Source organism: Malassezia restricta, chromosome I (genome assembly GCF_003290485.1).
Source record: "Malassezia restricta chromosome I, complete sequence".
NCBI classification, from domain to species: Eukaryota; Fungi; Basidiomycota; class Malasseziomycetes; order Malasseziales; family Malasseziaceae; genus Malassezia; species Malassezia restricta.
The window spans coordinates 34602-48210 of NC_040193.1; the positions used below are offsets into that span (position 1 = coordinate 34602).

At 46.4% G+C, this 13609-nt stretch overlaps 6 protein-coding genes across 6 annotated transcripts; 4 read left to right on the top strand and 2 right to left on the bottom strand.

Annotated features, from left to right (window-relative positions):
• Nucleotides 1–36: 36 nt before the first annotated feature.
• Nucleotides 37–1380, top strand: MRET_0017 (DnaJ domain protein; the record flags this gene model as incomplete). The annotated part of the gene is made up of 1 exon (XM_027626644.1): nt 37–1380. One exon carries the CDS (start codon nt 37–39, stop codon nt 1378–1380), a length of 1344 nt encoding a protein of 447 aa, XP_027482912.1.
• Nucleotides 1381–1384: 4 nt separating this feature from the next.
• MRET_0018 (6-phosphofructokinase 1) lies at nt 1385–3748 on the bottom strand (the record flags this gene model as incomplete). Its single annotated transcript, XM_027626645.1, has 1 exon — nt 1385–3748. The coding sequence occupies one exon, from the start codon at nt 3746–3748 to the stop codon at nt 1385–1387; it is 2364 nt and encodes a 787-aa protein (XP_027482915.1).
• A 1917-nt stretch (nt 3749–5665) lies between these two features.
• MRET_0019 (lipase) lies at nt 5666–6580 on the top strand (the record flags this gene model as incomplete). Its single annotated transcript, XM_027626646.1, has 1 exon — nt 5666–6580. One exon carries the CDS (start codon nt 5666–5668, stop codon nt 6578–6580), a length of 915 nt encoding a protein of 304 aa, XP_027482916.1.
• Nucleotides 6581–7073: 493 nt separating this feature from the next.
• MRET_0020 (uncharacterized protein) lies at nt 7074–9252 on the top strand (the record flags this gene model as incomplete). Its single annotated transcript, XM_027626647.1, has 2 exons — nt 7074–7125; nt 7166–9252. The coding sequence occupies 2 exons, from the start codon at nt 7074–7076 to the stop codon at nt 9250–9252; spliced, it is 2139 nt and encodes a 712-aa protein (XP_027482466.1).
• A 288-nt stretch (nt 9253–9540) lies between these two features.
• MRET_0021 (cytoplasmic GTPase-activating protein) lies at nt 9541–11598 on the top strand (the record flags this gene model as incomplete). The annotated part of the gene is made up of 2 exons (XM_027626648.1): nt 9541–11258; nt 11289–11598. 2 exons carry the CDS (start codon nt 9541–9543, stop codon nt 11596–11598), a joined length of 2028 nt encoding a protein of 675 aa, XP_027482465.1.
• An 8-nt stretch (nt 11599–11606) lies between these two features.
• On the bottom strand, nt 11607–13454 carry MRET_0022 (uncharacterized protein; the record flags this gene model as incomplete). Its single annotated transcript, XM_027626649.1, has 1 exon — nt 11607–13454. One exon carries the CDS (start codon nt 13452–13454, stop codon nt 11607–11609), a length of 1848 nt encoding a protein of 615 aa, XP_027482464.1.
• Between the last annotated feature and the right edge of the window lie 155 nt (nt 13455–13609).

Genomic DNA, 13609 nt, shown 5'->3' on the forward strand with positions numbered 1-13609 from the left:
GGTCTCAGATAAATCTCCACAATCTAATTTTACCGGATGGCAACCATCATTAGTTTCACTCCGCTCGTGTGGCAACTGCCGAAAATGTTGTGCTCAAGAACGTATGGATGTGCATGTAATGCGATAAATACTTTAAAGATCAGAGGGATCGTTTGCAATGCGCTACAATATTCATCAGTCAGGCAGCACAGTGTTCGCTCGATCCATACATCCATGCGCCTTTCCTCCTGCGATTCTCCTGCACCCGATGACGATCCCGATGTACATTTTTTTTATCCTGATGTTGCAGGAGCTATAAAACAACTTGAATCAAATCAAGTTGACGAAGAGGAGCATCACCATGATTATGATCTCACTATGGATTCAAACGCGCAGGTATGGATGCTCTCTCAATCGATGGTCGAAGGAGAAGGTAAGCCTTTCAAATGTATTCTCTCCTCGTCTCTTTCACAAGAAAAAAATAATACGCACGAATCTGTGTTGCATCAAAGTGCAATGCTCGATCGCAACGCTTCGACCTTGGCTGCTGGAAATGCACGTAATCGCTCTATACTAGGCACAGGATTCTCGAAACGATCCATCGGAACATTACGACACTTTTCCAGCACAAGTTCAACATGCTTCCACAAAACGTTATATCATTATGCAACTCTTGAATCTTCTCCTTACGATGTTTTACATATACCAAAAAAGGCGACTCGCAGCGAAATTAAATCGAGTTACTACGCGCTCGTAAAAGAATTACATCCGGATACAGCAAGTCCAAATTTATCTGATAAAGAAAAAAATGCAAGGCTCGAGAAGTTTCGTACCGCTGTTCAAGCCTACGAGCTATTGATGGATAATAAAAAGCGCTCCCTGTATGATCAATTTGGTGTCGGGTGGGCCGACCATGGTCGTTCTCGATCAGCAACATTTAGACCTCGCTCTGACGACGATTTTGAGCACTGGCAAATGTGGACAGAAATCTTGCGCCGAGCCAAGCACCGCCACGGAGCTTCTTGGCAGCGCATGGCTCAAAATCCATACTATCAATACCATTTCTACGGCTACACAAGGATGACACCGGAGGATATGAAAAAACAGAGAGAAGCTACGCCATTGAATCAAAAAATCTTTGTTACATTGTTTGTGTTCACGAGCATTTTAACAGTCATTCAGATCGGTGGTTTACGCGCGTATGGCACGCGCGATTCAAACATCGCCATACGCCACAATGCAGAAATTGCTCAAAACTTGGAAAACGCTCGACAAGTAGCACGGAGTGAAGAAGGCCTACAACGTCAGCGTCAAATGTTGGAACGTGCTCGTGAACACAAGCGTGCTCGCGAAGAATACATGCTTGATGCATTACCCACATCTTCTCAAATTTCCCCATAGTCGTTCATAAGAACTTGCGACCACTGATGATCTCCACGTATTCTTTGCATTGGTTCCACCAGAAATCTGTGCCTCGCCGATTGGCAAAGTCTGCATGGTCCACCATTTGTGCGACCGGTGTGATGATTGTTTCTGCTTGTCGGACCGCGATCATGGCTGAGGGCGGGTCCCATGCACAGGAAGAACCTGCGTGCTGCTCCAAAAACTCGCAACACCTCACAGCGAGCCGAGAAGCCTGAACGCGATCCAGTGGCGATGGTATGCCTCCTTGTAGCACATGACTAAGGCTTTCGTAGCGACTGTCGAAATCATCACGACCCTCCTCTCCATAAATTTGTGCGATCATCTGAGCGGTGTATACAGACGAAGCTTTTTCATTGCAAATTACCAGGCGTCCATCGTTGGCAAATTCAGGGTCTTGACTGAATCGCCTGTGCAAGAATTGAATGTCTTCGTTGAGCTGCTGTAAATTCACTCCCTCTTCTGGTGTATAAACAATCGAGGCAGACGTTGCCAAGGCACCCATGACAGCGACAAAACCACATTGACCACCCTGTACCTCGACAACAAACACTCGGTTTCGGGATGCCGATGCTGACTGGATGATCATGTCGCAAGTGTGTGCCAATACGTCGAGAGATGTATATGTGCCAAGCGAGTACTCGTTCATAGGCACATTGTTCGATAAGGTCGCGGGCAAGCCAATCAAAGGAATACGGAGCGCGGGAAATTCAGGGCGGGCTTCACTCAGTATCTTGATCGAAGTGAATGCCTCAAAACCTCCAATAATCAAAAGACCCTGGATGTTGTGCTTTTGCAATTGCTTCGCCACACCATGCAAATCCACATTAGGTAAAACACGGTTCACACCGAGCTCAGATCCACCAGACGATGCCCATGAATCAACGCGGAGCCATGTTGCCTTAAACACCAGATCCTTAAGCAATCCAACAAAGCCATTGTTGATCAGAAGAGGTGTATGACCACGTCGAAGACAGAAGCGCACAGCCGTACGTGTCGCCGTGTTCATCCCGCCAGCAGGCGCACCGACATGCATGATACCCATACGAAAGGTATTTGATGGCTCATGCATCGAAGGTACAGCAGCGGCATTGTACGTAAATGTATCGAGACCTGCACGAAAATCGGAGCCCCTGTGACTTAATGCCTCCTCAAAACGTTGGTCCGAGATAGCCTTCGCCAAAAGACCATTAGATTGGATCGACTCACGCAAGAGAAGGCGCTTGATGCGACCCTTACGAATACCGATAATATAGGATGGTTTACCCGGTTCATCTTCCAACAATGCCCTTAAAGCATCAATGCCTTGCAGAGTTGCCAAAATACGATCATTGGCATCTGGCCGTCCACCACGCTGTGTATGTCCAAGCGTCGTCACTCGCGTGTCCAAATGCAAATCCTGAGATAGCACTTCTGCCACCATACTGGGCTTGATGGGTTGCAAATGTACGTCTATAGCGCCCTCAGCAATAATAACAATCGACTTGCGTTTACCTTTCTCACGGATGGCAAGAAGCGAATCACGAAGGTGTTGGCGCCAATCCTCAGGAGGAGGTCTCTCGGGCACATAGACATAGTCTGCACCACATGCAGTGGCGGCCATCAATGCAAGCCACCCACAGTGTCGACCCATGACTTCGATCACAAAGGCACGACTGTGTGACGATGCCGTGCTGGAAATCGAGTCAAGAGACTCGGAAATACGCAGCAATGCTGTAGATGAGCCAATCGTCAAGTCTGTGCAAGTCAAATCATTATCAATGGAAGCAACGAGACCAGCAATGTGTAAATATTGAAATTTGGTAGCCTGCTCATTCGTGATTCGATCTTGTTTTAACAGTGACTCGACCAAAGACGGCCACTCATTACGGAAAATATCGGCCCCCGTCAAACTTCCATCGCCGCCACAAACGACTAATGAGTCGATGCCGTTGCTAATGAGATTGAAAGCTCCCTGCAGTCGTCCCTCCTGACTCATAAATTCTTTGCATCGTGCGGATCCAATCAGCGTTCCACCTTGGTTCTCCCAACCACGAACATCGTCCCAGCCAACCCTGATAATGTATTGGTCGTGGAACTTAGAATCGCCGCCACCCAGATCTCCTAAACGAAAAAAGTCACCACATCCATACGATAATGCATTTTGCCCCAAGTTCGCTTCCTCGGCGGCGAGAATGTCCTGATTGCGATTACCTTTCAGTAGACCTGCAAAACCTTCACGAATGACAAATGCCTCGAGTCCTTTATACAAAGCCATCTTAATAACTGCGCATATAGCCGAGTTCATGCCTGAACAGTCGCCTCCTGACGTCAGGATCGCAAGTCGACGCCCTTGTATTTCATTCATGTTCGAGGTGTAAGGATAACCGTGCGGGAATCATGCAACTTTCTCCACTAAAATTAATTGCGCCCGAGCAGCGGTTTGCTGCATGTTTAACCAATGGTGGCGGCTTTGTACCACTCGAGCCATTTTATTAGTGCTCTATTCATCATGCACAACAAAGTATACAGGCACGTTTCTTTATTTAACATGCTAAGCGCTGAGCATGTATACCTTATTAGCCTCTGTCATGGAGCCTATGAACCATAAGTGAGTTCCTGAGTCGTGCCGATCATCAATGCATCAGCTCTGAGATTGCAGACAGGCAAGCAGACTAAGACATGGCTACGTGTTTAATTGTCTGTTTGATGAGATGAAGAAATAAAAACCTTGGATCATGCGAATAGTATCTGAACTGATCTCTGTTTAATCCAGACATGATTGGTGAGAAAAAAAAGCCGTCATCCGAAGGCTTGCGTTTAGCAATCCGCTGTTCAAGTTTGTGATAATCCAATTGTGCCCAACAATACACTAGTCGAATATCAATATTTTGGTGATAAGCAAAACAGAATTCGGACTTTGTTCCGCTTACTCAAAATTCGCCAACCTTGGCAGGGCAGAAACTGCTGCTTCCGCCAACTGACTGTGGAAGTAAACACCAGTGTGCTCAGTCCATCCCATTGCTTAGTCCATTGTTCGGACGCCATAAACGTTTTCTTGTTCAGGGTACAACTTCTAATTGGATCGAATTTGAAGACCATCTCCACACTTTTACGGATACTGGTAACCAAATGCACGTGGTGGTACAAGAGGTAGCCAATCACGACGATTTATGACCCAGCGAAGCTCATCTCCACTACTTCCGTCAACAAACGAAGGAAATGTGGGGTTTCCTACACGAGTTAGACCAAATAGGAAAGCCCTGCGGAGACGTGCCTCGAGACGAAAGTGAACATCCATGGCACCCAGTGATCCGATAGTAGCACAGAGCGAATGTCCAACACCAGTCGTTCCTTTTTTATAATTTTTCTTTTTCATAAACTCCTTCACCTTGACTTAAGCTATGATCGACACGATCGGTATAGACCTTCTAAAAACCATTCATAACTTTGTTTCCCCTTGGATAATACAGAATGTATCGATGGTCACAGTCAACTTGACGGAGCCGTGCATATCGCGAGTCCGAGAGACGAGAGGATGTCTTCGAGCCTCGGAATGCGAACACAATATCCAGCATTTCAGAATGAATAATATCCACATGTTGCTTAAAGTTCCCGTTACCAATTCCTCACAGAAGGGTCGCGTCACAAACCTTCAAAGCATAATTGTGAACTTCCTTGGTGGAATACGTTTCTTGCACCAGAACAGCAGCCTGACTTAATTCATCAATATTATATGGCACATCATCGGGCTGTTCCGCCGAGCTTGTCGCACGAGGTGAGAGCGACGCTGCTTAAACGACTGCAAGCAATGCGAAAGAATGGGCCAATACTTGAACGAAACGCACAGCTTAGCCGGACGGCGTCCGGCTCGTCCACCGCATATCACTCATGAGCAGCTCGTTTGTTTTTTTCAGGCATCCAATGGAATGAGTCGGATGAATAGAGTCTTTGCCGTATATAGCCGTTACTCAGGTATTCATGCACATATTCATCAGTTGAACCACAGATTTATGGGGACATTAGCAGGTGTTTTTCTATTCGTCGGATTTGGATGTTATGCCTGCAAGGAATATCATTCTATTCTTCCATGTGTGGAGCGACCAATGACGGATGCAGCTTCCAACCAATAAAGTATCTATTTAAACTTGTGACTCGCAGTAGGATTGGATAAGCAAATCATTCTGCATATTCTCCCCACATTGTGATGATCTGGGCCGGGGTAATGACAAGTATATAAGCACAGTCGTTGATCCCCCCCACTCTTTCATACCAACAAATCTACATGCTCTTCAATCGTATTGCTCTGTTTGCTGCAAGCTGCGCGGCTCTTGTATCTGCCGGTCCATTGAACTTTCATGCCGGTAGTTCGAAGGATCAGCCAGTCTCCAACAACTGGAACACTAAGGAAATCTCGCAGGCCGCAGGTCTTGTTCAACAGACCTACTGTGACCGTTCCACTACTAAGCCTGGTCTGAAGATCGGAGATTCTACTCTTCTTTTCACTGCTGGTAATGGTGATCATCGCCAGCGCTTCAATCTGTACCACTCGGAGAGCCTTGGAATTGCCGTGGCCATTGAAGGTACAAACCTGACCTCGATTACGTCTGATCTCCATGATGTCAAGGGTCTACCTGTCTTGCCTCATCCGCGCTACCGCTCGCATTATCCTGAGGGCACAAGGGTGATGCATGGCTTCCAGGAGGCCTACGTCAGTATCATGGACGATATGGTACGCGCTATCGAAAAGTACAAGAAGGAAAAGAATGAGAAACGAGTCACCATAATTGGTCACTCGCTGGGTGCTGCTATGGGTTTGCTTGCTGCTATGGATGTTGAACTTCGCCTGGATGACGGTATTTGCAAGACTTATCTATTTGGTCTGCCCCGCGTCGGTAACCCAACCTTTGCTGGATTCGTTGACGAAAAGATCGGTCATAAGTTTTACTCAATCATCAATGGTCAAGACTGGGTCCCCGCCGTCCCTCCTCGTGCCCTTGGTTATCAGCACCCATCGAACTACTTGTGGATTTACCCAGGTAACTCGACTAATGCTAAGATCTATCCCGGCCAGGAAAACGTCCACGGTATTCTTACTGTGCCCCGCGCCCCTAACTTCTACGACCACCAGGGCGTGTACTTCCACACTCAAATCGGTGCTTCCTTCGGTCAGTGCCCTGCCAAGGTTGGCAACATGTAACTTTTAATACTCGATGTATGCAAAGTGCATAACGCATCAAGTTTTAATAGAATTTCGCGCATTCACACCTAAGCACGGGTGAGCCTTGTCTCTTTGCGATGCTCATAAAGTGTCTCGTGCTGCCTTCGTTTTAATTTGATTGTTCATTAAATTGTGTCAAATGCTTGTCGATCCTTTTGAGGTTGCTCGGAAGTTTCAGGGTGATGACCGAGATTGGTGTGCTTCCTGACTTCAGGTTTCGTGGGGCTTTGTCAAATGCTTATTTTCCCCAACAAGACCTGTCATGTACAATTAAACTCAGCGTGGGGCACATTTTTCAATTGCGAGCACATCCGGCCAAAATTCAGGCCAGATTCCATTGTGGAGCCCAACAAATAGTAACACGTAAGCTTACATATGTATTATCAACACAAATGACTAAGCACCAAGAAATGCAAAGGCATGCTGCCGGCGCACGAATCTCTCTGTAGCTCTCGTCTATCCAAAATCGACGATGACTGAAGACCTGCCTACCAAAGACGTGTCTCCTGCTCCCGGTCATCATGGTACGTGAAATCTCAAAAAAAAATAGTTTAACAGAGACAGGTAACCTCAATGCCGACCAAAAATCGAAGTTATCTTTTATGTGGGACCTTGTTTTTACCGTGCTGAATCACCCCGACAAAGCAGTAAAGGGCGAGTTCAGCGAGGAAGACGAGCTGGGTCATCACGATGCCCATCTTTCTAAGCAAGATCAACAGAAGCAGGCCAAGTCCTTGAAGGAGGAGCAAGAGGCACTTCGGGAATTGTTTGCGACTCACGGGGTGGAAGAGTTTCATGACCAACTCTGGTTCTTGTTTGGTCCCGATATTCCTGACATGATCATGCTCAAGTTTCTTCGTGCTCGCAAGTGGAATGTGCATCGTGCATTTGCAATGCTGTGTAAGTGTGTTAAGTGGCGCATCGAAAGCGATGTGATGGGTATAGTTGCCAAAGGTGATTTGGGACTGTCAAGGGAAGACCCGGCATACGCCAGCCAGGGTCCTGCAGAGAAAGTATACTCTCTAGGTTATTCGGATAAAAACGTCATGCCTGTGATCATGATTCATGTGAAAAACCATATCGCTGCTACCCAGCCGGCAGAAACAATGACAAAGTTCGTCATTTCTGCCGCCGAGACCTTCCGAACCCTTGTCGTTTATCCGAATGACAAAGTCATTGTTGTTTTTGACATGTCTGGATTTGGCATGAGAAACATGGATTGGCATTCATTAATGACCGTCTTAAAGATCCTGGAGGGATACTACCCGGAAACATTGGCAAAGCTATATATTTATCGGGCCCCATGGATTTTTCAAGGTATTTGGAAGGCTATCAACCCTCTTCTCGATCCAGAAATCCGTAATAAAATCAATTTTTGCAATAAGTCCGACGAATTGGACGTCGTACCGCAGCATATTTGTGAAGACACTATCGGAGGAGATCAGGTCGATGTCGTCAAGTGGGTCGAGCCGCAGCCCGGTGAAAAGGAAGGTCTTGATCGCAATGATCCCAAGCGTCAAGAAATGTGGAAATCTTATCGCGACATATCTCGGGACTACGAAGAAGTCACGAAAAAGTGGATCATTTCGGATGGTCAGGATGACAGACTGAATGCGGAACGTGATCAACAATCCAAGCGACTCCGCTTAAAGTATATTGAATTAGAACCTTTTTTACGTGCCAGGTCGATGTATCAACGAGCAGGAATTATAAACGAAGATCTTCTTTTGCAATTTACCTACAAGCAAAAAGATGGTCGCGTACTTAGACAAGTGACTGGTGCAGATTATGCCCGTCCTGCTTTAGCAAAAGCTGTTGATGCGTATACCAAGAGATCGGAGGAGTCCAGGTGGTCTACTGTGTCTGGAAATGATATTGCATCCAAGGAGAAATCTGGGATGAAAGCTGGCGTGACAGTTGCTACAGGCTCAGAAAATTTTGCAGCTCGTCCGCCCCAGAGCAAAAATGACGCTGCCAATCAACATGTCCAAACAAGTAATGTCATGACTGGCCAACATCAACATGTGTCGGCCGAAAATCCTTATGATCGTGCCCAGAAAAGCCGCTCCAGTTTGTCAGTGGAAGCGCGAGAAAATCGTCTGCCAGAATCCAACATGGTTGGCAGTGCTGATACAACTAGCGCTTGCGCTAATGTTTCGGACAATGCAACTAAGCAATCGATTGATCAGTCTCAAACTTCCGAGATGTTTAATGCCAATCGACAGTACCGCCCCCGCGGTGGTTCGAATGCTCCTTCAATCGTTTCATCTATGAGCGACGACGTGTTTGTGGATGCTGATGACTTTGAAGAGCACGATTCAAGTGTCACAAACGGCCTGCGTGAAATAGGTGCAGGAGAATCTGGTGACCCACATACTGTTGGCGACAGCTGGCACAATCAAATCAAGCGAAGCTCCGGTGTGCCTGATCGCAGCAAAGGTATTCCTGCTCATTCGAATGGTCGTGGTTCTCAGCACATGGATGCTGAGAATGATCAGCTGGCGGGATTTCCTAACCTTGCTCACTCCGAAAAATTAGAAGAAATCGCGGATAACAACGAGAAAATGCGTGAACCCTTTGACCCCACTGCTGGGCGTAAAAAACCCAGCCTTCTCTCTCGTTTGATGTGTTGCGGTGGGACAACAGAATAAATGACTCTCTTTAACTTCCCAGAACAGTAAAGTATAATATTCCTTTAGAAAATCAATACAGAGTGCGATGTGATCCCCTAACGTATCATTATATTGGCATTGCGGTTTACGTGGCGCGCGTCGATATTTGTGACCCCGGGCAAATGTTCGGGTGGAGGTTTGTCACACGCATCAGAACGACGCTTCGTACACCAGTGACAGCAGTTATATCTGGGCATTCGTTCCTTGCTATTGTTCATTTCTTGTTGCTTATCGAAAAAGCGTTGAAAAATTTTGAAATCTCAACGAATGAAATCACCAGAAAAGGATAATGAAGATGAGGCTTCATTTGTGAACATAAACCTGGATGACCGGCAGACTCCTCGACCTACAATGGATACACTCGCCACTCCCATCAGTAACCTACGCATGGGTTGGATGTCCCAAATGTCTTTGCAAAGCCATTCAAACTCACCCTCGCACGAGAGTCTCAAGAGAATCCAGAATAAGACGATAGCATCTTCATCGACCCCTAACCTTGCTTTACCGAAAAGGAACCAAGAAGATGTATTTCGTGAACACACACCCTTTTCTCATACAGATGGAGAAAAAATTAGTCCATTGAAACGGGGTGTCGAAGGAAAATACAGGAGCCGGACTGAGGCTCCTGGGTCTTCGTCCCGGCTTCGGCCCTTGCTCTTGGCTGGAAAAGGCCCATCACCTCCTAGGGGCGTTGTATACGACTCTAATATGGTTCCTGGTGTTAGTATGACTGTACAAGACTTGAATGGTGAATTGGTGTCTGTTAGGTCACCTACCAAATTCGATTCTTCCGAGTATTTCCCCTCCAGATTCTCATACAAGGCAGCTGAGAGCCCGGTTCCCAAGAAAGGATCCTCTTCATGGAAAGATGCAGATAATAAAACTAATGCTGCAAACAGTGACACATCTTTCGAAATGGATTCTGTATCACCAAAAAATTCGTCCCAAAATGTACATACTGGATTATCTACAGTGCCATCTGAAAAACCAACGGGAAGTTCGGCTAAAATGTCTTCCAACCAAATAATACCACCTCTACATGTTCCAAAAGGAGGTTCTTCAAATTTGACACGCATGCCACATCTTCCACCTAAACCGAGGAAAGAAGAAGCAAAACATCTTGCCGATTTTGAACGTATGATGCAGGAGTCAAAACAAGCTGAAAAACGGCGCGTTGTATCTCGCAGGTCTGAGCTACGAAAACGACAGGAAGATGAAGAACACGCGCGCCTTGTTTGGGAACGCGAAATCATGCCCTGCTGGACGCGCGCTAGAGAAGACGAAAGACTGTGGAATCTATGGTGGGGAGGAATACCACAAGTCTTACGCGCGCGTTTGTGGCCACGAGCGTGTGGAAATGATCTTATGCTGTCTCACAAGATTTTTCCACGTGCATTAGAGTCAGCACAAAGGGCAATAGCTTCTGGTGCATTTCCAGACAATTTATTGGAAGCAATTAAAAACGACATCACTCAGACTTTGCCAAGTTTACGACTTTTTGACGAGCAAACCGGTCCTCTTTATCAAGACTTGATTGATGTTTTACTAGCATTCGTCTTCGTTCGAGCTGACGAGGCATCACAACGTGAACAACTAGGATTCACGGATGTGGCATTCGTTCATTCTAAATACACGCTCTATGTGCCTGGTGTAGCGAACCTGGCCGCAATACTAATAATGAACCTCACACCAACTCAGTCCCTCATTCTTCTTTTGAACTTGATCGCGAAAAAAAGTTGGCTCAAAGCCATATATGGCCTCCAGACCAAGTCGGGAACAGAGGATCTATCATCTAAAGCCCTTCCTGTCGAGCTGCAAGGATACGAACGCGTGTTCAATGCTCTTCTTGCTGAACGAATGCCAAATATATATGCAAATTTACACAAAGCCGGTGTTCTTCCAGCAGAATATGTACGTGAGTGGGTTCGCACGCTATTTGTGCCATGGGTTGAAATCGACACAGCTGCGCGTTTGTGGGATATCATGTACGTGTACGACTTTACTGACAAAGGTAGACTTTTAGATGATGGCGATTCAGTTTTGTTCCGTGTATCGCTCGCGTTTCTCGAATTGCTTGAACCCCGTCTATTTGTTCGAGATAGGGACGAGCTTGTCAGTGTATTACAGGGTTCAAACAAAGGTGCTATTCATGTATGGCGCCGAGAACTGGATGGGAATTTGGAAGACACCACGCCACCCAAGGATCGCATTTATGCGCAGTACCAAATGAACGAAAGCTCTATCTTCGAGCGACTCTTTTCTCAAAATGTCTGGTGGAAAGATATGACTTTACAACGTTTACTTGATCGGGAATTAAATCGTTAAATATGCCATCACGCTTCGTAAAGCGGTGGAAAGACATTATCTTGCTGATGACGGTCTGTAACAGGGGTCTGAGCTACATAAGCAGGGGGCAATAGCTCGGATACATCGACGGGCGACGACGAACGATCTCTTCTTTGCGTCGAGCTGAGGTTGGTAGAGTCCGTATACGATGGCGGAAGAGATTGTGAGTCGTCTTCATGTCTTCGATTTGATACCAAATTTGTAGCAAGCGTAAACGGAGGCCCTTCTTCAGGGAGCGACGGCGGTGCCGTATAGTCTTCTCTCGTGTTCCATTCTTGCACTGCCATTGTTAGGGGTGATTGGGGCTGGAACGATGCTTCGTCAAAGTTAGGCAGTTCTTCATCGCATGGATCCATCGTTGCATCCATACCAACTTCATGCTGGTGCGATGAGGGAGTTGGAGTTAAATGAATGTAATCAGGGACATGAGTGTCATTTACATGCTCGTGAATGTTGGGAGGAGGTTCTTCTAAAGCGGTTTCACAGTACTCAATGGGCAAAGTAGCTAGTTCCAATTGTGAAATCATACCTGGATTTGTGAGTGTGATTGCACGCATAGAGCTGCTTTCTGGGACCAAGTCATCGTAGCCATCATACTCTTGAGGGGTATCGAATACGTCTGCATCTTGCTGGGGTATCATATTGTCTCTAATTTGCACATAGGACTTTTCATGAGACTCACTTTGAGCGACTTTCTCCATTTGCATGGTGAGAGGCCCTGCTGGACTGGGCAGTACTTTTACCAGTTTCCGGGTGACGATGTCTTTATGCTCTCCCATCTCATTGCGTATTACGATCCGGATTGTAAGAACGAATCGAACCTTCTGAAGCACTGTATCTTGCGTAATAGATTCACAGATCGTATTATCACCTAATCCGTGACTAGTCGAGTGCATGTCGAATGCATCGCCCTCAGCCGAGACACTGCCCAAAATGCTGCCCGGATGCAAAGATAAACATATATGTATTGGACGTTGAGAATGGAATCGACATGATTTTCCAGTAAATACAACCAGGTGCTGATAAAGGCGTGGTAAGGAACTTTGGGAATCTCTGTGTGGCTTTGAAGTCACAGGAACACTCCCTAGCTTATCTTGTTCAGAGAGGTGATGTAAGAGCTCGACGTCAGAATACAAACGACCCCATGCATGTGACTGTATGATGCGATTGAGTGTGGCTTCCACACTTTGTAACTGAAGCCCCTTTTCCACAACAAGAGAACCGGATGGTGGTGGAATATGCACTTGCACGCGGATAGGATCCACGTGCCGAATGATGTTGCGTTCAAGCCAAAAAAATGCTTGCATTGTATCTGAGCAAACCCATTGAATTGGATCAAAAGAGTATTCAGCGTCACCATTGAAGATAACTCCTTTCTGTTTGCCGATATTAGCATATGTCTCTAATGTGCTCCAACCAGCTTTAATATATCGTCGTGGGTGAAATGGGGCGCAGGTAAATATATCATGACCAAGACGATGGTGTAATCGGGCAACAATCTTGTATGAAATACGACTCTCAGGCATGTGTGAACACTGCGGTAAATCACTAGTAAGTTCAAACTGGAACGGGATTACAGAGGGTATCAGAGTGTGCGAATCATGATTCCTATTCCATACGACACACTCGTCATGGTATAGCACCAGGTCTCCTTTATTCTGGACAGACTCAATAGCAGACCAATATACGGTACAACGTTCAAAACAAACAACTTCAGACATAGGCAGGTCCAATTTTGTTAACACGTCCCCAATAAGCCATGCATCTAGCCCCTCCGCACCCAAGTAACCGACTTGAAATGAGGAAGCATCAGATCTGGGTACTATTTCAAACATGCTCAAGAAGACGTCTCACTGTCTCATTCCAGGAACGCGTGTATATGAAACCAGACAACGACGATTCGCTCCCCTGTAAAACTGGGCCAGGCCAGGCTGCAAGGGTACATCCCTAAGTGAGGGGCAAGTTGTTAATTACTAAACACGTATCACGT